Source organism: Emydura macquarii, unplaced genomic scaffold (assembly GCF_026122565.2).
Source record: "Emydura macquarii macquarii isolate MOO-44397 ecotype Brisbane River unplaced genomic scaffold, CSIRO-AGI_Emac_v2 contig_705, whole genome shotgun sequence".
Lineage (NCBI taxonomy): Eukaryota > Metazoa > Chordata > Testudines > Chelidae > Emydura > Emydura macquarii.
In genome coordinates, this window is record NW_027130842.1 from 2,387,859 (window position 1) to 2,412,884 (window position 25,026).

Genomic DNA, 25,026 nt, shown 5'->3' on the forward strand with positions numbered 1-25,026 from the left:
CACTTGGGAGCAGAGAAAAGTGATGCTGACAAGGTATCTCACTAATTTCATTTTGAGGTTCCACTTGCAAAGGACCTGCTATTCTGTATCAGACCCATGGGCCACCTAGCCTCATATCATGTCTCCCACAGTGGCCAGTACCAAATATTTTAGAAGAAGGTGCAATAAGCTGTAGTAGGCAGTAACTTGTCCCCAGGGAAAGCTATTTTCCTAACCCTCAATAATTAAAAGCTAGTTCATGTCCTGAAGCATGAGGACTTATATCTCTTCCAAAGCTTTTCTGGGTTTGATTTAATCCTGCCTTTAGCATCTCTGGGTCTGTAGGTTTATCCATATGTTTCTCCCATTTTTTTTTAAAGCAGCTCAGCTTTTGGCCTGAGTGATATCTTGTGACAGTGAGTTCCACAGGCTGATTTGTGATGCACAAGAAAGCGTTTCTTTTTACCAGTTCTAAATATTGTTGGTTTTTCATTTCATTGAACATGTGGGCTGGGGAAGATGTGAGGAAGGTCAGAGCAGAGCAGAGCAAGATACTAGTGCAGAAGAGCAAGATCTAAGCAGAACAGGCTAGTAGGTTCAGTGTAGCAAGATGGGCATCGAGAGGCAAAGATGTAAAAGAAGGAAGGATGCAACTTGTGGAATGAAAAAGAGAGCAGCAAGAGAACAGGGGAGAAAGAGTAGAGAAAAGATGGAAAACAAAACAAAAAAAGAGCAAAGCAGAAAACAGGAGAAGGGACAGATGCATCACTTATAATGTTACTAAAACACTGAAAATGAATTTGTTTAACGGCTCATCTGTACTGTTTCTTTGCAACTATTTAATAAACAAATGCTATTCTGAATATTTGTAAGCGTTCCCTTAGTGCACCAATGTCTCTGAAATAATATAGTGTGTTTGAAGTATTCACTAGTAGGAAGAACTCTGTCTCTTGGCATGACCTGATTGCCTGAGGATTGGCATACATATAGCATTTAAGTTAGCTGGACACTTCATGGGGTTTGAGGTCTTTGGCTGCAGTGTTAGGTGTTGTTCACTGGTAGTGGCAGGAAACCTGATTCGATGGATCAATTATACCGTCTGGCAAATCTTACACATCTCTGTTAAGTGTAAGAAATGTATCTGCTATGTCTTTTTATTTTCTTACCTCCTTCCTCCTCAGAATGTCTCGGTGTTAGAAAATCATCACTGGAGATCCACAATAGGCATGCTTCGAGAATCAAGGCTCCTTGCCCATCTGCCAAAGGAAATGACGTAAGTGCCACCAGGTGAAACTTGCTGATAAATTCCATGGGGAAAAGCCCAATGACCTACTTCACTGCTTGATTAGAAACCTTAAGCAGAGAGGCCAAGGGCTGATTGGAGGTTGAGCTAGTGTCTCACCCACTCCTGAAGCTGATGTAAAGCACAATGGTCTTGTAGTGTGGGGGATGCAATTGGCCCATCATTAGGAATATTATCTAAAAGTTTGTCTCTGTTGCTTATGCTTGCTCAGCTGCACCAATATTAGCATTGTTAGGAGTCCAAGCGCTGACAAGTCACCCATGGCCACCAGGTTTTTTTACACCATATCAATTAAATCTGCTCAGAGCTAGTGTTAACAATGGTGGGAAATAATTAGAAGGCATCCCTAATGTAGCTATGCCCTAGGTGTCTCCCACACCACCAGAGCAATGTGCTTCAAATCCGACTGAGTCTCTAGGTGGAGTGAGAAGATGGCAAACTCAGCAGAAAGGACAGAGATGGAAGGTGAAGGCACTGTGTGTGTGTTGGGTTTTTTGCTGCAGTTGTTTGTGTGCATAGCGGTGATCTTTGGAAATGGATGGAGACAAGTTCTTTACACGTGCCACCAAGCAGCTCTCCAATATTATTTTAATCACTGGTGATTTGCACAGAATGCAAACAGATTATCTAAAAGGGACAGGCTCTCTATCCCATTAGTAATCTCCTAAATCACTTAATCCCCTTCTTTTCAGTCCTTCTTTAAAGAAAGACTGTACACTGCTTTGGCTTTTGTGTGGCTGCCAATCTGAAATCCTATGACATTGATTCTTCTAGATGCCTTTTGTATCCACCCAATAATACATTGTGCTGTTTAGTTTTCAGCCTTCACAATACCTTATGGAAGCTCTCTGGGCAATTTACGCCAACATGATTATTCTGCCACATTGCCTATTCCACATACATCCCATAGCCAACTAAACTGCTGGTCTCCTGCAAGCTATCCCAATGGAGAACAATGAAGGGGAATCCCTCTGCTGGCTGGAGTCAGAATCCCATGTTCAAAAGAGCTCATTTTTCTTACCTGCAGGCAGGATATCGAACAGCAGCTGGGCTCCCTCATCTTGGCGACAGACATCAATAGACAGAATGAGTTTTTGACCCGGTTGAAAGCTCACCTAGAAAATAATGATCTGAGATTGGAGGATGCACAAGACAGACATTTTATGCTTCAGGTACTTTTTTTTTTTTTCCTTCAAGGAACAATGTACGTATGTTAGCTCAGCCTCAGGATATCCATTATCTGCCATCTTAATTGCATTGCTACTGTCACCTACCGTGTTTCAAAGCAAGCAAAATGTACCTCCAATACTTCCCCACGTACCAGGTGTTATAATTTGCATATAGCAGATGCAGCAAAAGATCAACTATTATTCACCTCTTCAGTTGCAGGCCACTTTGTCTCCTGCCACATCTCTCTCCCCTTGACTATTTCCCCTGTCATGGCAACTGCTACTTCAGCAGAGGGTAGGAGACTCAGCCTCTTACTCCAGACACTGAAAATGCTGTTTCATAGAGGAGTTGGCAGTAGGTGCCCAATCAGAGGTCATTTCATTGATGCTCCTAATCTCCATCTGCATGGAGACGTACGTCTCTGTTTGGTTCTTCCCCAGATAATGAAAAAACCAAATTGAATTTAAATCATATGGACTCAAATTGCTTCTTCCAGCCCTACTGCAGTAGTTAAGGGTATTTTCAGGACAAGTTTCCACCCATTATGCCACCATCACTGTTAGCTTAAAGGTAGCTGTATGCTGCATGTTTATCTGTAGAAATAGCACTCCACAAAGCTGTCTGCTTGGAAATAAGCTTTTAACATACAAAACACCTCAGCTAGTTATCATCAGTTAAAAACAAATTAATTGCAGCCAGCTTAAAGTGCTTTGCTGAGGTACAACTGGAGTAGGGCTGGTGGGGGAAGGAATGATATTCAAGAAACTACTCCTTCAGAATTGTAATATTTGTAATAGTTTGCCCATCTTGCCTCCTTGAACAAAGTGTCTTATGCCTGGTTTCTTCATGGACCACATACATTTAGGCAATGGGTTTGTAATCATGCTTCATGACAGATCGAGCAAAATGATGGTGCAAAATACAGCTTGGGTTCCAGTGGAGAAAATGTGAAAAACCACCATCCTTTCCTGTGAAAATTCAAAATTGTGAACAGTAGGGGAGAAGAGAGAGGCTTTTCTTCAAGGTCCATTGGATTAAACTGACTGGCCTCAATATTACTTATAAAAGTTTACAAACATACTTTAGTAGTTAACTTTTTATACCCATTTTACAGATGGGGAAACTGAGGCTCAGAAAACATGAGCAATTTTCTTGAGGTCACAAAGCTAGTTAGCATTCAGCCGGAATTAGAATGCAGGTCTCTTGATTTCTAGTCTCATGTCTGTTGACTAGAGCCCACAGTACCTATCAAATAAGTTGCACCCTTTCTCTGCCTCAGTTTCTTTTATAGAAAGGAGGTCTGACTTTTACCATAGGTAAAATCTGCAATCCCTATGCCTTTGGCATCTGCACCAGCATTTTGCCCAATCTGTCATGAAGTCTGATAATAAACCCATCAACTAGATGTACTTTGTCCAGGAAGAAAGCACACAGAAAACATTTTGTTTCAAGGGGGCAAGGCAGGCAGATTATTGCACATCTTACTCTGCTGAAGAAGGAGGAGCTACTTGATTATAATTCCTTCCTTTGCCAACCCTATGCTGGCTGTACCTCAGCAATGCACTTTCAACTGCTAGCAAGGTGAAACCAAGTCAGAGACAAATCAGAGGGTCCTGTGCTTTGCTCAGCAAACAAAAACACAGCTGACCCATCTGAGCTGACTGTATACACATATCAAACCCAAACATAATTAAAGTGATATGTAAGGTTACTCACGGAGCCCATAAAGAAGTGATGCCCAAATAGTTTCACACTGGCGTGGCTCTTCATTTCCTTGCCCTCACTGAGGGATGCCAAGGCAGGCAGGCAGCAAGAGTCAGCCTGAAGCTTTTGTTGGCTTGCCAAGTCGTATCCAAGAGGCTCTGCACTCTTGGAATGTGGTGCTTCCCTCGTTTTGGCTACTATAAAATGGGGCTTTGAATGAAGGTTTTGTTACAGGCTTGAATAAGTGCTATTTCCTGAAGAGGCACATTTGGGCAGGGCTCAGTTTCTATAAGGTATTCTTGAAGCCCCGTTGGCAGCAAGCTTGCAGGGCCAAGCAGTTTCACAGCACCTCAGAGTGCAATAAATGTAATGCTGAACGACTGCTAGCTAATCATTGCTTCTCCCCCCCACACCACTTTCCTTCTTTACTTTCAGATTGCGCTGAAGTGTGCTGACATTTGCAATCCTTGCCGGCTCTGGGAGATGAGCAAGCAGTGGAGTGAAAGGGTCTGTGAGGAATTCTACCGGCAAGGTCAGCCCTCTGCCATACTGAATTCACCTTTCACCTTGTTCTTTAAGGCCCTTAATGTTACAAGAGAGAAATTGGCTAATCTGAAGTGGCATTTGCTCAACTACCCAATTGCCCCCTGAAATCTCCCACAAAAGTATGATGACGAGCAGAAATGTGGCCTTATTTTGCATGTGGTTTGGTAATGCAGGCAAAAGGAGGAAATGAAATAGAGTAGCAGGTATTTCTTTGACCTGATTGCCCCTGTAAGACGGTGTCAGTGAGGGCGGTTCTGCTGTGTCTTGGACCTTTAATTAACTGTTCAAAATCTGAATCATCTTCAAATGCCTTCTGGTCATTGTTTTCTGCTCTGAATTGAACCTCTCTCCATCCCCCGCTGCCCGGGATGCACTGCACAGAAATTACGCATCCATCACCTGTGGTTTCGCCCACTTTCCAAAATATCACTACAGTTCCTAGACTTACGGTGTTACACTTGCTCTTTCCTACTCCTCTATTTACAGATGCAGGGAAACTAGACACAGCCTGAACACACTTCCCACTAAGCCAAGTTCTAATGCAATTTAGAGGGCCAGAGTGGGTGAGCCAAAGCTTTTGGAACTAACTATAAACATTTTCTAACTCCTGCAGAGAGCAAAGCTAAACGTGGTTTTTGAACATGGTAACAACCTACCATTTGGCTCCATCCACACAGGCCAGGCCAGATTGTGCTACAACGCAGAGGGGATGCAGTGGAGTTTAATCACTGTTAAATCCTCTTTTAGTAGTGTCAACAGAGCCCAAAGGAGGGGTAAAGATGGTAGAAGAGCAAGAACAGTGCTCGGGGGTACTGAATTTACTGAAATTTCATGTCCATGCTACAAATTTAAACCACAACTGAGCATGGTTGCCAGAAATAGCTGGCCTTGATAGGCAGTTTCACACCAGTCACATGGTGGTAAAAACACCCAAATCCTATCCATACCACTGCTAGCATTGCTGCAGCTATACCATTACTTGAAAATAAATACACAGCTTTCTAGTATGGCATCATCTCTCAACTGGGTTAAAGAGGCAAATATCGGGGCTCAGTTTTTCAAAGCTTTCCAGTGTGTGTAAGAGAAGCTATATCATAAAGAAGAGTATTGTAGTGTGTTCCAATAGTGTTCAGATGTTAGGTTCATCAAATGTCCCCTGGTAGCTCATTCAACAGCCATGTCCCCTCTGCTGATAGCAATTTCTCTCCAACTCTCATGCACTTCATTCTGGGTTTTCTTAGCTGTGTTGTCGCAGAGAGTACAGCTGTCTTGGCGGGTCATGGATGGAGACACATTCTTCTATTTCTATGAATCAGAGAATCAGCCTGCTTACAGCCATTTCCTGTGACATCTTAAATTGTTGATTTTATTTGTTTAAGCATGTATAACAGGCCCTTCATCATAGTACCTAACTGCAGATTTCTATGTGGAAGCACTGTATGATCATGTTGAGACTTTCAGTCTGTCTTCAAAACTGTGATGTCCATCTGGGCATCAAATGGAGATGAAATGTAAGGGTTAATACAGATTTCAATTCTCCTAGGATTTGCTTTTCCATCCATATTATAAGGAATAAAAGATCATATTCAAAATTGCCAACATTTTTGTTCTCCTTTCTTTTTGGTAGGTGATCTGGAACAAAAATTTGAATTGGAAATAAGCCCTCTTTGTAATCAGCAGAAGGACTCGATACCTAGTATACAAATTGGTGAGCTGAACTTTCATTCTTTTTGTCTCTTTTTCCTCCTGTCTCTACCTCCCAGGTGCAACACAACATAAGCAGGAAATAGATTTATAGTTTTATATCAAAAACTTCAATAACCCCAGAAGTAATATAGGATGAAAATAAAATCCATTTTCCAAGCAGGCCACATGAACCCAGAGCAAGGCTGAGTGCAGCAGTAATATAAACAAGCAGAGGAGTGACACAGTGGCAGCACATTAGGCTGAGTGGTCCTCAAAGTTCAGACAGTTGCAGCATGATCCCTACTTAGTGGAATATGTCACCTGTTTGGTGCCATAAGGGCAAGCACTCCCATGGCAATGTAAGTCCTGAGTGAAGTAAAGGGTTTCATGAAACCTTTTACCTATTTAGTGCCTCCCAGTTAAACTAATTCAATCCCTACTTCCCATTCTGACCCCCCACAAAAATCCCACTGAACACTCCATAATCCAGTGCTCATGCTGCAATGGGTACATAATCTAGTTAGCAAACCAGCAGAAGATGGTTTCTCAAGGACTCTGAATGAATCATTCATTGTTTTCCACGAGTTCTCTAGAATCCTGATTTTCCTCCTTTCCGTCTTCCTCCAAGTTCTCACACTGCAACTATGCTCCACCAAGACTAGCAGGCTGCAGCTGCCATCAAAGCCTAACAGTGCACTGAGCAACAAGGGGACAGGAGGTGGTCCATTCAAAAACAGCACAGGCTTTCCCTCCCCACAAGAGCTGGGTCTGCTACCTCCACAGCCCTCCCATCCTGGAAAGTGTGATGAAGGCTAAGCTCAGGCTCCAGTGCACTGTTTGTAGACCACCCCAGCAGCCCAATGGTTTATTTTTACTCAGTGTTTTCAAAATGCACCTAGTTTCAGACCATGTGCATGACTGGGCAGTTGCGTAACCTTTCAGATACTGTGCCAAATATTCACCAATAAACAACTGTGTTATTTAAAATTTGTTTGCTCCTTCTCCTCTACTCCAAGCCATGGAACACATGAGGTGGAAACAAGTTTAAAAACATGATATTAAGTAATTGTTTGGTCTTTTTGATTCTCCATTTGTAATTGCTTTGAGCTGGGCAATTCTGATTCACCCCACCACCGACATCAAGTTCCTCTTAGCTGATATGAAACTTTGCCATGGAATAATCTTTTCCTACAGAGCAGCAACATTAGTAACAAGTTTTGCAAAGCGTGAAGTTGAAACAGACCTTTCTAGATTGTGAGAGTCACACAAGGAACAAAAATAATTAGGTCAGCAGTGGCTAAATAAAGCAATAGTAGAAAAACCTAGGGACATTCAGCTCTTCACATAGGGTTCTGTAAACCTGAGGCATTTCAGAGCACACACCTAATAGCAACATTGGTCCCAGCAGGCACCGACACACAGCAATGATTTTAGTAGTGCAAATTCTTTTCCCAATGGACATATGAGGAGTTAGTACCTTAGTCAGGTTGGGATTATGTATCAATGGCAACATTCAGGCATATAGGTTTGCTTGTCAAAAACATTGCTTCACTTTTTCTTTGGATGGGTCTCTCTTAGCATGTGTGTGAGAGGCAATCTTCTGAAAAAGACTCCAAATGCTGGAAAGTCTCCATACAGCAAGGGACCAGGAGTCAGAAAACCCAAGTTCTAATTCTAAGCATTGACATACTCCTTTTCTGACCTTTGACCTTCTTGGGTCTCAGTTTCCCTATTTGTAAGACTGGAATAACCATAACTATTCACAGGTGTGTTATGAGGAGTAAAAAGTGTCTGAAGCTGTTTTGGGTCCTTGGATGCCAGGTGCTAGCTACCCTTATTTTTATTATTTCAATGAAAGTTAGAGCCCTTTTTAAAGAGAATCTGATCTTTTCTCAGATTAAGTTTGTGAAGACAAATGAGGGAAGAAATACAGTATTGGCAGAAATATATAAGCAAGGTGATCAAAGGTATATGTATATACATATATACATAGTTTACTGAATAAAGTAATATTCCAAAATGTCACTTACTGTGAAAAGGAGTAAATGTGATAAAAAACCAAAAAAGATATATTGATATCTTTTTAAATTACAGCAGAATATCACTGATCAGCATTACTTCACACAATATGGTTGTTTCACCTGGTTTCTCACCTAAGACTGAACAGGAGCGTGCTATAGTGAGCTCTCACTAGAATTTTAAGACTTGATTAGTGATATGCATAATACTTCTGACTTGTAGTAAATGTTCTGTTTTGTAAAAGTAAACTACACATGTCTGATGAACAGAGCATATTTTATGATGCATTATGCTTGCCTTGTTTAGGATCATTTATTTATGAAATTCTGTTAATCTGCACTGCAGTCAGCAGTGCACATTTATAAACATCTCCTATGCTGCATTATTACACAACCAGTGCAATAGTTTCAGGAGAAACTGAAAGCAGAACTTTAATTTAACAGCCCACTTTTTTAAATCAATCTGCAGTCACAGCCTTAATTTGTTTTCTCTTCCATCAAAAGTGATCCTTTTGTATCATATAAAAAAAGTATTAAATCCTCCTCAGTTAGAGATGTAATTAAAATATTCACTATGCCTGTGCACACTTTGCCACTGCAGCTGCTGTAGCGCGAAAAGTAATGTGGGTAATAAAATCCCTCCCACTATCCATGGGTTAGAAGAGTGATACCATCCCAACATTCAGAGGCACTAGATCATTTCCACATTATATGCCAACGCAGAGCTCTAAGTCACCATCCTGGCCTACACACTGCCATACAAAAAAGGGCCACGCTGTGGCTTGTATGTGTTACAAGAACCCACAGCCTCTGACTAAACAGAGAACTAAAACCAAAACAGCCCATCTTAATTGTGCTGTTACGGCTCTTTTCAAATAAGAGCATACGTTCATTTCCGGCTCAGGGATTTGCACTTGGACTAAATTTTGTAAATAACTCCATTATGTACAGCTCAGAACTAGCCCATAAAAGTCATGATGCACATTGTATAAAATGCACATACAGTGAAATCTACCTTAAGCAACCATTTAAGGGAAGGATAAAAGTCAGCTGCTTAAAAGAAGAGATCTAATATACATGGAGTAGAACTGGTCACAGTAAGTGTGAGAATACTTTAGAGAGATTTCAGGACAGAAAGTTACCTACAAAAGGTGCTGTCTTAAACAGGTTTCAATTATGATACAGACAGAGCCAGCCAATCTGACTTTGCAATGGTCCCAGGGAACAAATTCCATAATGCTCCGTTTCGGGGGTCTGAGCTAGGGGCTTATTGTTACTTCTCTCTGGGGTTTTGTGACTTTGTTCACTGCACTTTATATACCTAAACTGCAGGGAAAGGCATTTGGTGAATGATACTGCTCCTTACATGTCTTGGCTCATGTGTTTCCCCAGGTTTCATGACCTACATCGTAGAGCCACTCTTTGAGGAATGGGCCAACTTTACAGGAGACACACCCCTCTCTGAAAATATGCTAAGCCATCTCAGGAGGAACAAGGCCAAGTGGAGGAGTTTGCTCCACAAGCAACACAGCAGGAGCAGGAGCAATGACCGCTCAGGTCAAGTGACTGAACATGAGGAGCAGACTTTAAATGAAGGCGACATCCCATAGTGCCAGTTTTGACTCTTCCTTATAATACTGCTGTCTCTTCTTTGTTAGTCACAACAGAAAGCCAAATCATAAGGAGCTGCGAGGCCATCATCAACAATGTGGAAAGGGAAGAAAAAGGGAAGCAGAAGCTATAAGGGTCCTCGTGAATAAACTCACCCTACTTCTGGGTTTCAAATCTGAGCTCCTTTGAATTCCCTCCCTCCTTTTCCTCATCCTTCAACATATATCTAAAGCCATTCATCACTTCTGATCATTAACTGCTTGAATAAGGAACTCAGTTCAGTAGTGCTGAAGCTGGACCAGCAAGTGGCTACCAACTAACAGGGGAGGATTAAAGAGGAAGAAGTACTCTTGGTCACATAGTTCATTTACCTTTGCTCATACTGTGACAGGTAGCTGTACATAGGCCCGGGACGCCATACACAGTTTTCAGTCTGGCAGCTGGACTGCGCATTAAACCACCAGCATCTTCAGAACTCAGAGGACACTGGCTGAATGAGAGTGCACAGAGGAGAGAAGCCCATATTTTAATAATTATAATAACTAAAAAACCTTTTTAACTTTTGTATTCTGTGCACTAGACAACCAATCTAAAAACATTGGACCGAGGGTACTCTATGTACACACACACACACACAAAACGCAAGCATGACAAGGCTCATTTGGTTCATCATTTTTATGCCACTTTAGATAAGAGACTGACATCTTCTCACCATGAGGAACAGCAAATCAAAGGGAAGGTGTTGTACAGTCTAAATCTTTGCAACATTACCAGATCTATCTTTTCGATGACTCTGTTTCAATGACATGTTTATATCCACGTGTACATTTTCTGTAAATACAAAGCGCTACTGATTCCCATGCCAAAATACTGAAGTATTATGGGATTGCTACCTGTATAAACAATGGCACTGTGAACAGAATACTGTTCGTTTTAATACAAGAGAAAGCATTTGTAAATATGGTATAGAGTTTATTAATACACTATTGTTTGCAGATAAAGGCCTTAACTTTTAGCATCCTCCATCAGCTGCTAGCTGCCCAAATCCTAGCATCATCTGAATTGTCTTGCCATTTTCAGCCTTCCATCAAAGGTCAAAAAAGAATGAAATCTGTCAGGGCATTTTCTGGAAACTTCACATGCATTCCATATGAACCCATATTGTTTAAATCCAGGGCACAGGGCACGCTCCGTCTAATTGGATGCTTCCCAAAGCCTGAAGTTTTGTTTTTTTTTAAACAGCAATATTTTTACAGTTCAAACTGGTGAACATGTATTCATGAGTTTTAATTTTTTTAAGTAGCAGCGTGGGCTACAATGCCAGACACATCCAATCGAAGTTTGGATGCTGGTTTTGATCCAGCATTCTGGCAGTTCTAGATTCCATTTGCTTTCTGAAATGATGCAGAACTGTAATTTCATTTTTATTTATTTATTTTTTAGTCTTTAGATGAAGTTTTTAGGTATTTTTCCCCCTTTAATAAAAATAACTGTACCCAGCTTTTATCATTTTTAAATCTCACTTAATGAAGGGAAATATTTTGTAGCCACTCTAGTAACCTCCTGTTTTAACTATTACTGGCCATAGTTATGCAGTCATTTCCCTTTCTAGCTTCCAACATTTGTGAAAGATATGCATTGTAACCTACACCATAAACATCCTCTGTTGGGACAGTCATTGAGAGCTCCTTAACCTCTTACATTGAGATTAGACTTCTACCAGGGGCACCAACACGTTTTAGTAAAGTGTTTGTTTGTTTGTTAGTGTGTTACTCTGATAGCAAGTGCAATGCCGTTGTTATTTTTTCTCCTTACAATTGTGTCAATCTTATTTAAAGAATTTTCTGACAGAAAGTTGTCCTTCATTTCAGGCTCCACAATAGTACCATTGTATTATGCGACATGATTGCCTTGGAGAGAGAGCAATTTCAGTCAACACAGTTAAGGCTAAGTTTATAGAGAATGTTTGAGAAAGATGTGTTAACTTGTTGTAAAAGTGCAAGATAATAAGGGATTTTTTTTATTATAAAAAGGATGAATAATGTTGTTAGAGATAAAATGTTCATACTCAGGAGAGGTCCAATAAATTAAGGGCATAATCTAAGTAATAGTAAAGAAGGCCATGCATGTAATGAGTAATATATGTGTCGAATCAATTGTTGGAGAAGGAGTATGAAGCACATAGTGAAGTAAGAAAGGTGAAATTTAGATAACACTGGGAACATGAAGCATGTTGGGCCAAATAGCTTTGTCCTCTCCTAGCATTTTATATCGTGTGGTAGTAGATAATGGACAATGAGAACATTCCTCTTCCACAAACCTTTCAAGTGGGACACAAATCACATTACAGCTTGCTATCTGACCTTACTAACAGTGGCTGCAATCAAGGGAGGGAGGAACCACTGCTTAAGTAGTGGAACAAGAGCAAGTCCCTTCCAAAACACTGTTGTCGTCTTTTTAACCATTGCATCTTCTGTGATTGAAATCAATGCCCCTTCGATTGTTTGTTAGATTGTACTGCTACATTATTTTAGGGACCTATTTTTCCTCCTGATGCTCTACAGGTTTAGAACAAGTCAGGAATTGTTATTCACAATGCAGAGCTCATAAAGGATAAACAGCACTTCAGAAGATAGGCAAGTTTCTAAAGTCTCTCCAGAAATGGGAAAGAGAATGCCCTTTCCCTTTTGTTTGTTTTTAATTATAAATGTAAACCCCTCTCCAGTTAGCTTGGAAGATTTTTTTAAGCTGTTCTATAGCTTTGAATGAAACAAGCTATTCATTACTCTATGTTCCCAGCTCTTTTTGTTGCTACATGCTAGTAAAGATAGTCAGATCATTGTGGCATTTCATACCTTAATTTGCTGTTCTGAGGAGTTTGTAAAAAATAGATCCAGGGACAGATATTTGCAGAGTCACAGGTCTGCTATGATGTCCACAGTACACCTGGACTTTTGTTATTAGCACCTAAGGCCTGTTATTCATGTCAACCCTTATAAAGTTAAAGTTCTTAACTACTCTAAACTAAAAAAGCTGCTCTTAAAAATAGATGGGGACTCTCTTTTCATTAAACTGAAATGCACACATCTGCCAAGGTGCAAACAATAACCTTTCTGGTGTACCAATACTTGAAAAATTCAGGCTGGCTTCAGCATATACCTAAATGACATGTAAATCAATGCAATTATACTAGCCATGGTCTAAGTCGGGGTAGTCAATTATTTTTTTGTCAAGGTCCAAATTTCTTGGTCAAAATATAGTCAAGATCCAGACGCAAAAGAGAATAATTTTAAAAATTACATGATAATAATAAGTAAATAAAAAGATTTTGGTGTCCGTTCAAAAGCATCTGGTGGTGGTCCCCAGTCCGCCTATTGACTACCCCTGGTCTCAGCCAGTTTGCCTCAGGTGCTCCAGACAGGTTCACACCAAAAGAGGGCTCTGAAGTGAGCCGGGGGAGCAGATGCCTGCCAACCACATACTTTTGGGCTCTGTGCTAAAAAACAGGAATTCTGGGTGAGTAACACCATTTATTTTCCCATGGAAGACATCTGATTGCACTTGATGCACTCAATTCAATACCACCAGCAATTAAATATACACTGTTGATTCATATATTATATATTGTCTTGTTTGGAGCACAGAAATACTTGTAAAAACCCAGGCTGGGAATCGGGCAATAGAATAGAAAGACAGGGAAAAGTTAAACATTTGCACAGAAGAGGAGGATATGGACTTTTGTCCCATTAGCCACATTTGACACTTTATAGAAGATCTATGTAAATGAATTCTTACTTCTTTTAAGAAGACCTATTGGGTCTACACAGCTCAAGTTCAAGAGTTTTCCACTTGGGTTCACATTTTAGAAGCACGTACTGAAGAGAGCACACAGACGAAAAAATACAAAAGGTTGAATGAAGAGCTCTCAAGCATACCGCAACACAAAAAATATATCACTTATCCTGGTTAAAACCCAAATTTGTTTTCTTAAAGGAAAGATTATAGATGGCCATGGATGTGACTTCTGTAATTAAATCTTAATTAAAGCAAGGAAAATGATTTAATTAGACTATGAGGCCTTGATTCAATAAAGCATATATGCATGTGTTTTTGCTGCATCATTAGACTACTAATGAAAGAAAAAGGAAAGCAATACAGAAGTAAAACATGAGAGAGAGAGAGAGAGAGAGAGAGAGAGAGAGAGTGATTGTGGCAGGTCACTGTTTTAGCCCACAACATGATTCATATTTTAGACAAAACAAATGCAAGAAAAGTAGACACGTTACAGTAGCAGCCAAAGGTCTCATTAGCAAAACACAAGAATGCAGACCACTACACACATCACGGTTGCAGGAAGAGTATAGACTTGGAATCCATGTCACCAGCATAGCAGAGTTGGTGAATGGACAAAAATGACGAACTGGCTCTTTCTCTGACTTTGGATCATGGAGCACCTCAAGGCTTCAGATAAACATGAATTAGATAAAAGAGACAGCCTACAAATGTGCATTGAAAAGGCTATTGCATTACATTCCCAAGCCCCGAAACACAGCAAGATTGGGCTGCATTCTCATGCTGCGCAACAGAAGGAGAAGTGGCCAAATGTGTGTTAAACAAGCTAGGATTGTACTGCACATCATTCTTCAAACACTTTCCCAAAACAATTACCAATCAAAGTTCAAACCAACCAAAAAGGGGCTGTTTTATTTAATGCAGCACATAGAATGGATGACCTGCTAGCTCTTTACTATCTCTAATTTTTTTTTGATTGTTTTTAACTTGTGCTATTCATTAAGCCTATATTGTAAGGTTGTATAAAAGAAATTCCATTTACATCACAAGCAGCTCACTAAATGAAATGGACCATCTTTCACATGCATCTCATAGACTTCATTAATCAGTGTTAGTAGAATCCACAGCCTAACTCAGCCAAAACCGAGAAAAAAAAAAAACCCCAACAGCTATAGTGGGCATGGCATCCCCAATTATGGCTGAACACCACACAAGCTGTAGCAATGAAGACATTCATTAGGCCAGTCAGTCAGTGTACCAGCCATAATTTATTCCCTGGTGATATCCAGGCTGTGTCACTGGATATAAGTTGGCCCCTTTTGCTTGACTTGTGTTACAAAAAATCGGTATTTGTAAGTCATTAGTAATTATGCATAAAAGTTAGCCTTATGTTAATTTTGTTTTTACAGTAGAAGATTACATCTGAAATAACCAACCATGCAAATATTTTTAAAAAGGCACGCTGTACTGCATGAATGTGTACGTTTTACTTTCCCATTGGCACAAACAATCATTTATTGCTAAAATCCATCCTATATTTAGGTACACAAATTTTTATATGCAGAGCATAAAAGGTTTGACATGGATGTACAGTATATTCTGTTAACCTTTGAACACTAAATTGTTTAGAAATGTCATGTTTATTGTAAAATGTATTACATAGCCATCCACATACCTAATACAACTATATGAGCTAAATCCTGGTCCCAGTGAAATCAGCTTCCATTGACTTCAATGGGTCTAGGATGCTGCTCATATGTGTGTGTGTGTATATGTTGTATGTATCAAGCTAAAAGGAAGCCACAGATTGTGTGAAAATGCTATGACTGCTATGCAGTGATGCCAAGAATTAAAACAAGAGACTTAATTGTATCATTTTTTTTACATACTGCTGTAAGTATTCATCATGTCAAAGGATGACAGTTAATAAAAAGAATCACAGCATGACATGTAGCTGACGTTTATTGGTAGAAGAAACAGTTATCTGTGAAACATTTGCTTAGCACTTGCTGAAATTTTATGTCTTGAAAAGACCATCAGAATTCTCCCTCCCCCCAGTGTACCATACTTTTGTTTGTTAAAAGGCTTTTGACCATTACGGCAAGTTACATGTTAGCATAGGTAATTTACAAGAGGAGTGGAGAAACAAGGTGGCCCAAATCCATTCCTAAAGTGACTCCAGGTATTTAACTGGAGCTTCACTAGGAATAAATGTTAATCAATTGTTTTTGTGTCTTTGTCCCAAGACGGTAATATGAGGATTTTCAAACAGGGCTAAATGTCCAGAGTTATAACGGTTAGTAGTAAAATGAGAGCTTTGGAAGGAAGAAAAAAAACTCATGCTTCAGGACCTAAACCAATCTCTAACCATTATAGTCTAAAATGAGACTTTAATTTGAGGGGGCAGATTACGGCAAATCTACCTACTGTGGGGTTTCTTGCACCTTCCTTTGAAGCAGCTGAGGCTACTCAGTCAGAGAGAGGATACTGGACTAGATGGCCCACTGGTCTGATCCAGTAGGCAATTCCTATATTCACATTACAAGGGAATGGGTCACTAACATGTGTGTATAGTTCTTGTAGCATAGGCTTTTGACATTTCACAGATTCCTAAAATACATCAGTAAATGTTAACTGGAGCTTTCAGTTTGTACTTGTATAACTAGTGAATAGCTGTATGTGTGCAAATAAAATACAGATTGCGGGAGAACAAGTAGATCTGAATTTAAATCCTAATCCCCTTTCTACAACAGACCCAATTAGATATCTGGAGGCAAGCTTTACAGCTCAGGCCAAATCATAATTTATTTCTGGCAACCCAAGGCCAAATATCAGCCAAGTAGCCAGATCATGATTACTATACGCTAGGGTAGCCCGGGGACCAGATTCAGTAAAAAATACATAAAGACACCAAACCAGGCTCTTTCAGGTCTTTCATGTTTCGCATAGGCGAGTATATTTGATTATTACATTCAGTCTTCATAGAAAAATAAATATTGGGAATACCACATGAAAAAACTGAAAACGACACCAGGGATTATTTTGCTTTAATTTACTTTCTGGGTGTGGCTGGATCAGAGTGTTTGTTTTAAGAGAGCAAAACCAGTGACAAAAGACTAAGGAGATCTCCACTGCTCTTGGAAGTTACCTATGCTAACATGGCACTTGCCTTAACAGTCAAAGGCCTTTTAACAAACAAAATTATAAAACTATGTTAAAAATAACCAGTACTTCAACTCAAAAGGCTGGGGAGGGACTGGGGTGAAGAAAGGGAGCAAGAATTGTGGCAGCCAGAAGTCTAAGAAGGAGTTAAGGGAGAAATACTCTTCTGTATAATCAGCTGGCTGTTTCAGTCCTTAGTATTTACATAATGACCTCTAAGTTTAAACAGAACATAAGCTCAGGAATTCAGTATTTCATCCTCCACTCAATAAAGTAGCAATAAACTTCCTTTTTCCATTTCACTGATGTATTAAACATACTCCTTTGTACTTAATACCTACACTAACATACCCTTCTATCAATAGAAACAGTGCATAACTCTCATAATAGAAGCAAACAAGTAATAGAGAACACACACTCGTAACATTCAGTCATGCCTTAAACAACATACCACTGAGGGAGAAGAGAGAAACACCTTAAGAACCACTCGCAACAACTGAAGACACAGACTTGAATGCTCATCACTTATTGCCCTGTGTCCATAAGCCCTTTCCAGCAGACCCATCCCCAAGAGCCATACATATCATGTAGAATCGTATTTCTCTCAATATGACTTTGGAAAAAGCAGGCCTCTTTCTGAGCACTTCTCTCGTTAAAAATTCCTGTCTTGTCACCACAACACTGAGACTGCCCTAGCGTGTCAGGGTCCACCTTTTTGACGCCAGGCTCTTCTCTCTCCTCCAGTATTAAGAAGGTGGCAATACTGCTAACAGAAGGCTGTGTATGCAATGGCTAACACTGAGCAGAATAATCTTCCTAAGTAGGAGCCATACATAGTTGCCTTTTCCCAGTACAGGTACGTTTTAGCTTGCCAAGGACAACTGAGTCACTAAAACCATGCTGGTGTCTGTAACATCAGATACGCTGATCAGTAATAACTGGGCTCCTTGGGGTCCAGTGAAATAAAAGTGTTGCAAGTGTGCAAAAGTGTTAACATAGCAAATCAATCTGAACAAGCAATCTAGTGACCCAAATGTAAGTAAACCACTGGCAGCTATGTAGCTATAAACATCAAACACATATGACAAATTTATATAATGTAAAAGACAGTTATTTACCTGTGCTGTAACTGTTGTTCTTTGATATGTGGGTACAGATGTGTGTTCCATTCAGGTATGCATGTGTCCAATGCACGAAGCTGAAGAACTTTGTCTAGCAGTACCTGTTGGGGCGGTGCTTGCGCCTTGTGGCCCCAACCCCTCCCCTGACTACTTAAGGACAGCACCAGCCCCCTGGTGCCCCTCAATTCATTCAGTATGAAGATCAAGAGAGATACCAATGGAGAGGGGCTGGAGGGAGCATCGTGGAATACTCATCTGCACCTACATCTAAAAGAACAACGGTTACAACACAAGTCAGTACCTGTCTTTTTTTTTTTCAGATGTTTGCAGAAGTTTATTCCACACAGGTGACTCACAAGCAGTACACATAGAAGATGAGGGGCTCAGCGTCTACTTAAACAATGACTGCAGGATTGCCCTACCAATGATCCCACAATCTCTGTAAAGGCATGGACTGTGCTACTTCATTTGCTGATGTAATGCAGAAAGTTATCCACTCTGGAAATCGTTTGTGCAAAGGCCATCTGACCCTTCATTCAATTTGCATAGGAGCCATCAGACAAGGTGATGTTAAAAAAAGGCTTAGTCCTCCTTTAGGTAAAATGCCACACCCAATGTGACACGTCACCGTTCATCCGGACTGGAGTGAGGTGTAAAGAAAACAGGTAAGTACATCATTTGATTAAAAAGCACTGTGAAAGCACTTTGGACAAAAAAAATTGGATGTGCCGTAGGGCCACTTTTTCCTTGAAAACCTGCATGTATGGAGATTCTGCCATTGAGGCCTGCCGCTCGCCTACTCGCCTTGCTGATATTATAGCAACAAAGAAGGTTGTCTTCTGGCACAGATGGGACAGAGAAAATGTTGCCAGGGTCTCGAATGGAGGTCCCATAAGGGCATCTAAGACAGTTAAGGTCCCACAAAGGAACTGGCTCTTTCACAGGTGGGTGGAGATGAAATTAATACCCTTAGGAAGCTCACTACCATGGAGTTCAAGAAAACAGACTTCCCTTGGATGGGCAGATGAAATGCTGAGTGAATGCTCAGTGACGTGTGTGAGAGACCAGAAGACACCATGTAACAGGCACTCCCAAATGTCCTGAATACAGGCCAGCGTTGACTGAGTTCCCCAAGCTAGTGACCACACCGAAAAAAATCGCTTCCACTTGGTAAAAAAAGTAGCCTTAGTAGAGGGCTTCCTATTATTAAGCAACACCTGAACAGCTTTTGAACATGGTTCCTCGTCTTTATCTAGCCATGCAGCATCCATGCCACAAGATGCAGAGTGCTGAACACTAGATGCAAAACTTGACTCTGATGCTGAGTCAGTATATCGGGATTAGGAGAAAGAGATATGGGAGGTCGACCCGACAGACTTAGTAGATCGGCAAATCAACACAGTCTCAGCCAAGCTGGTGTGATGAGAATCAGTCTGGCATGATCCAATTTCAGCTTCGGGATGACTGGGTTCAGGGAGATGGCATACAGAAGAGCTGATCCACAGTTGAGGTGGAAGGTGTCGGTTAAGGAGCCTGGACTGAGACATGCTCAAGAGCAATACTGATGGCACGTCTTGTTGCAAACAGGTTGATAGTTGGAACACCCCATTTTGAGACGATGCACCTCAGCACGCTGGACTTCAGAGACCATTCGTGATACTGGGAAAAATTCCTGCTGAAGGGATCTGCCAAGTGATTCTGGATGCCAGCTAAGTGAACTGCTGTAGGAATGATACTGTCCTTGATGCAGAACTGTCAGAATTGTATTGCCTTCTGACAAAGTAAATTGGAGTGGGCTCCTCCCTGTCTGTTCACATGATGTGTCACAGTGGTATTTTCAAAGCGTTTATGAATTGCTGTGCCCTTCATATGATCCCAAAAGATTACAGGCAGGCATGGTAAATGTCTCAAAACTCCCAGACATTAATAAGAAGGGAATCTTCCTGTTCTGATCAGAAGCTCTGAATTTTCAACATCCCTAGATGCTCTCCCCTATCCAGTCAGGAGGCATTGGTGATTACAGTCCTGGTCAATGGAGGATGAGCAAAAGGAACAACCTATCATACATTGCTCTGAAATGTCCACCACTGTACAGAGTCCATGTTTGCTGGAGGCACTCAGACAAGCTTGTTCAATGATTCAGAACTCAGCCGATAGGCCAACTTCAACCACACTTGAAGGGGATGAAGGGGCAGTCTTGCATGCTGGACTACATAAGTTCATGCATCCATATGGCCTACATGGACCGTATTTGAAGGTTCAAGCTTGTAGTGTCAGACAGAGGAAACAAATTGCTTGAAATCATTCATTTGGCAGAAGACTCTTGAACTTGCAGAATCTAGTAGGGCCCCAATGAATGCAATTTTTTGAGTAACGTCAACTTCCCTTTGCTTAAGATGAGACCCAGACGACTGAAGAGACACAGTGTGAATTGGACATGAAAGAGAACTTGTTCCCTGGATTTGCCTCTCACTAAACAATCACCCAGGTATTGGAAGACATGATGTGACAGAATGCATCCCTATATTCACACCCTCCACATTATTGTAATAATCTTTGTACAAAATATGCCTTGTAAGACATCATTTGAAAACCAACAACTTGCTGGTCCATAACATCATGATGAAATGTATGTAACAACATTACATGTAAAGTTATGAATATAAGCTGACGTAATGACTGAAGTGTGTTTACCATTTTAGACTGCCAAGGTCAACTGAGTCACAGAAGCCATTCTGGTGCCTGTAACTTCAGATACCCTGATCAGTAATGTATTTCTCAGGAAAATGCATTTCAAACGATGACTGACCTATAAAAGCGAGGGGCAAAAACCCCCCAAGCTCTCTCCTTAACCATCTCTTTTCCACCTAACACGACAAAAGAAACAGCCTATGGACTTTGGGAACAGATCCTGACCTAAACTTGGTCAGCGAGGATATGGGATCCTGAGGGAGGAACTTCACCTTAAACCAGGTCTAGTTTGTTAAGTTTAGAAAGTTATATCTGTATTTGTCTTGTAACCATTTCTGACTAATTTCTCATTACTTATACTCACTTAAAACCTCTCTCTTTGTAGCTAAATAAACTTTAATTTTATTCTTTAATCAAAACTAATCCAGTGCTGTGAACCATGTCAGTAATTCCATTTAAAGTGGCAAATTGTTGTATATTGACCCAAGAGGAAGCTACAGGAGCAAAGCATTGAGAAGCAACTAAGGTTGCAGGGCAAAGGTGACACAGCCTCACACTAGTCTGGATTGCACACCAGAATGTCATACATGAATTCCTCTTTTTCTGAGGTATGCTATCACTACAGTCATGAATTTGGTAAAAATGCGAGGAGCAGAAGACAGACCAAAGGGAAGCACAGTGTATTGACAGTGTTGACGATGCCACGTCAAGTCTCAGAAACCTCCTGTGCCTCGGGAGAATCACCCCATAAAAATAAGCATCTTGAAGATGTAAGGCAACAAAAGATAGGTTATTCAAGCCTGATTTACACGGCCGGCAGCCGTCAACAGGAGATATGCAAGCTACATAGTGTAGCTTGCGTATCTCCCGTTGACTTACTGACTGTCCCTTACCGTGGTGGTTCCACTGCACTGCACCAACAGGGAACGCCATCCGGTTGATGCAGTCTTACGCTTTTCGGGGTGGGGTGGCGGGATGGATTTACAGCATTGACCAGAGAGCACGCACTTCTGGGATCGATTGAGCAGGTCTCCACTGCCTGCTTAATTGATCCTGGGGCATCAATCCCTGCAGGGCCGGCACAACCCTGGCACTATAGACATACTCTCACTCTGTGCAATAACTGTATTTCTTTGAGATGTGTGTTCCTAATGGGTGCTCCACTTCAGGTGCAAATGTGCACCAGGCACCTTCCATTGGAGACTTGCATTAGCAGTGTCCATTCAACCCGTGCATGTGCCATTGATATCCTCATGCCCAACATTGAGGCTATATCAGGCTGTGCAGGCGAACCGCCCTCCTTTCCTTCTCCTCTGCCGAGTCTCACATGGAACTCCAAAAAGGAGGGAGAGGGAATGAAGGGTGGGCAGTGGAACACCACAGGGACACACATCTCGAAGAACAATAGTTACTGCACAGGCGAGTAACTTCTCTTTCTTCTGTGAGCAATGTCTTTGTGGATTCCCCACTCTATGTGACTCCTGTGCAGTAGCCCCATACGGAGGAGAGAGCTTCAGAACTGCTTCCAAAACTGAGGAAAGAACTACACTGCCAACTGCTACATTAGATCTAGAGGCATCAGCTAAGGCGTAGTGCCTAGAGAAGGTATGTATTGAGGACCATGAAGCGACTCTGCAGCTCTTAGGTACTGGGACATTTTAAAGTAAACCCATAGATACAGACTGTGACCTTTTAGGGTGAACTGACACTCCAGAAGGAGGTGGAGACACAATGCTGGCAGCACCATAACAAGCAATAACACACCCAAAAATCCACTTTGACAGTCATTGGGTAGAAATAGCAGATCCTTGATATCTGTCTGCAAACAAAACATACAGTCTAGTAGATATTTTTTTATGATTTTTGTCCTATCTAGACAGAAATCTAACACCCTCCTGATAGCTAGAGTATGAAAAGCAGCTTCCTGATTAAAATTATGTGGTTTCAGGAAGAAAACATATAGACAAATAACCTGATTCAGATGAAATTTGGGAGACACTTTAGGTACGACCCTGGGGTGTGGCTGTAATAAAAGCTTATCCTTGTAGAATATTGTGAAAGTAGGATCTGCCATTAAGGCCCCAATTTCTCCCACTCTTTGCCCTGATGCAATAGCTACCAAGAAGGCTGTCTTCATAGACAATCTCAGTAAGGAACAGGTTGCCATTGGTTCAAAAGGAGGTTTCAAATGTGTAGAGCAGCCTCTTTGTCCAAGGAAGGTGAAAGGCATCCCCCAACAAATTGCAACCCAGACCGCCTCTGGAATAAACCAGATAACATTTTTGTTTGTAGCTGTGGTGAAGAGGACCACTTCTGGAAATCCCCAAGTTCGGAATATGCCAAGAAGCATCTGGGAGTCCAACTCCTCTGTGTAGTCCCAGGAAAAACACTGGCTGAGAGTATCAGCTGTGACATTTTGCCTGTCAGGAAAATACATTGCCAAAATTTTTATGTGATGTTTTATGCACCAGTTCCATAATTTTATTGCTTTGGCACAGAGAGATGGGGATCTTGCCCTTCCCTGCTGATTGAGATAAAACATGTAAGCCACATTGTCTGTCATGACTCATGAAAAAGAAAGCAGGCATGTCTGACCGCACTGACGTTCCAACAGGCTGATGTGGAGGTTGGTTTGTTAGGGCGACCATTTCCCCTGTATCTGATAAGCATCAAGTCGTGCCCCCACCCCTGTCCCAATAGAGATGCATCCATTGTTACAGTTATCACTGGCATTGACTGGAAGAAGGGAACTCCCACATCTACATTGCAATGATTCTTCTACCAGCCTAGGACATGTTTCATCTGTCGGGAAACTAACAACAGTTTGTCTGTTTGGTGAGTAAACTGTTCTGCGCTATCCCTGGAAACAATGAAAGCATAATCTTGCATGATCTTTTACAAAAGTGAAAGCCACCATGTGACCTAGAAGTTGAATACAATTTCTCACTGAGGTTTGACGGCTCACTTGAATAATCCTGACAAGGTTTGACAGTGTCATGAATCTGTCCACGGGAAAGAAAGCCCTGGGCTGCCATAGAATCCAAGGACATCCCTATAAATTATATTTTCTGTACGGACTTTAGTGTGGATTTTCCCACATTGAGTTGAAGACCCAAGTCCAGGAACAAAAAAACTGCCCTCCGCAAGGTGGACAGCACCTCTTCATAAGACCAACCCTTCTATAACCAATCAGTGAGGTATGGAAATTCTTTAATCACCTGTTGACCAGGTGTAGTGGCCAGGTAGCTGGCCACTACAGCTAGAACCTTTGAGAACACTCTCAGAGCCCAAGGAGGAGCATCCAATATTAAAAGTGATCCTGGCCTATAACAAAAGGCAGGAGTCTTCTGTGAGACAGGCATATCACTATATGGAAGTATTGCATTTTGAAGGTCAGGGTCCAAAAACCAATCGCCTGAGTTTAGTAAAGGAATTACAGCTGCTAGAGTCACCTGCTATCCTGACCTTTTGAGACCTCATGAATATGTTTAGGAGCTTAGATTTAAGATTGGTCTCTGCCCTCTGTTATTCTGGGGCACAAGGAAATACTGCAAGTGGAAGCTCCTTTCCTTATGCTGAGCAGGGACAGGCACTACCATGCCTATATGAAGAAGGAAATTTATTTCCTGTTTTAGTAAGAGCTTGTGAGAGGGGTCCCTGAAGAGGGATGGGAAAGGGTGATGAGGAGGGAGGAAGGTAAATTGGATGGTGTAACCCAATGTTATGATTTCTAGCACCCATTTGGCCGAGATGGTATGCTCTCATGCTTGTCAGAAATAGGAGAGTCAGTTTTCAAATGGAGAGAGGTGGACAAATAGTTGCAACTAAACAGCCTAAAGAAAGAAAAGGTTTGAACCCTCAAAATAGGCACTTTAAAGATGAAGCCTGCTGAGAACTTGTGTCAGGTGGGTTAGAGGGTCTCTTTCTCTGGTACCTATGGTTCTTTTTTGGTGATTCCATTGGTCTTTGAAAACCCGAGCATTGCGTCAGTTGGGATATCTTTGGGCCATTTCAATTTTATTTTGTTTGCAGAGGTGTAGATACCCAATGAACACAATGTGGCTCTGGGTCCTTTAGAGTATGCAGGGGTCAGTATCCTCCACGAACTTCAGTCTGTCAAACAGGTGATCCTCTACCATATTCTGGACTTCTCTGGGGAAACCAGACAACTGAAGCTAGGACATCCTGCTGTGGAGACAGAATTGGACATGGTACCTGCAGCATCTAGAGACACTTGAAGGGA

The 25,026-nt window shown here is 41.3% G+C and overlaps 1 protein-coding gene across 4 annotated transcripts in view; it reads left to right on the forward strand.

Annotated features, from left to right (window-relative positions):
* The window catches only part of PDE7B (phosphodiesterase 7B), a 240,436-nt gene extending 224,472 nt beyond the window's left edge, over positions 1-15,964 (forward strand). For all 4 annotated transcript variants that reach the window (XM_067542271.1, XM_067542268.1, XM_067542270.1 and 1 more), the window contains 5 exons: positions 1,161-1,252; positions 2,310-2,454; positions 4,592-4,688; positions 6,330-6,410; positions 9,799-15,964. In XM_067542271.1, coding sequence (XP_067398372.1) covers positions 1,161-1,252; positions 2,310-2,454; positions 4,592-4,688; positions 6,330-6,410; positions 9,799-10,016 — 633 coding nt within the window. In that variant the 3' untranslated portion in view covers positions 10,017-15,964. The remainder of the gene's footprint in view (positions 1-1,160; positions 1,253-2,309; positions 2,455-4,591; positions 4,689-6,329; positions 6,411-9,798) is intronic.
* Positions 15,965-25,026: the final 9,062 nt, after the last annotated feature.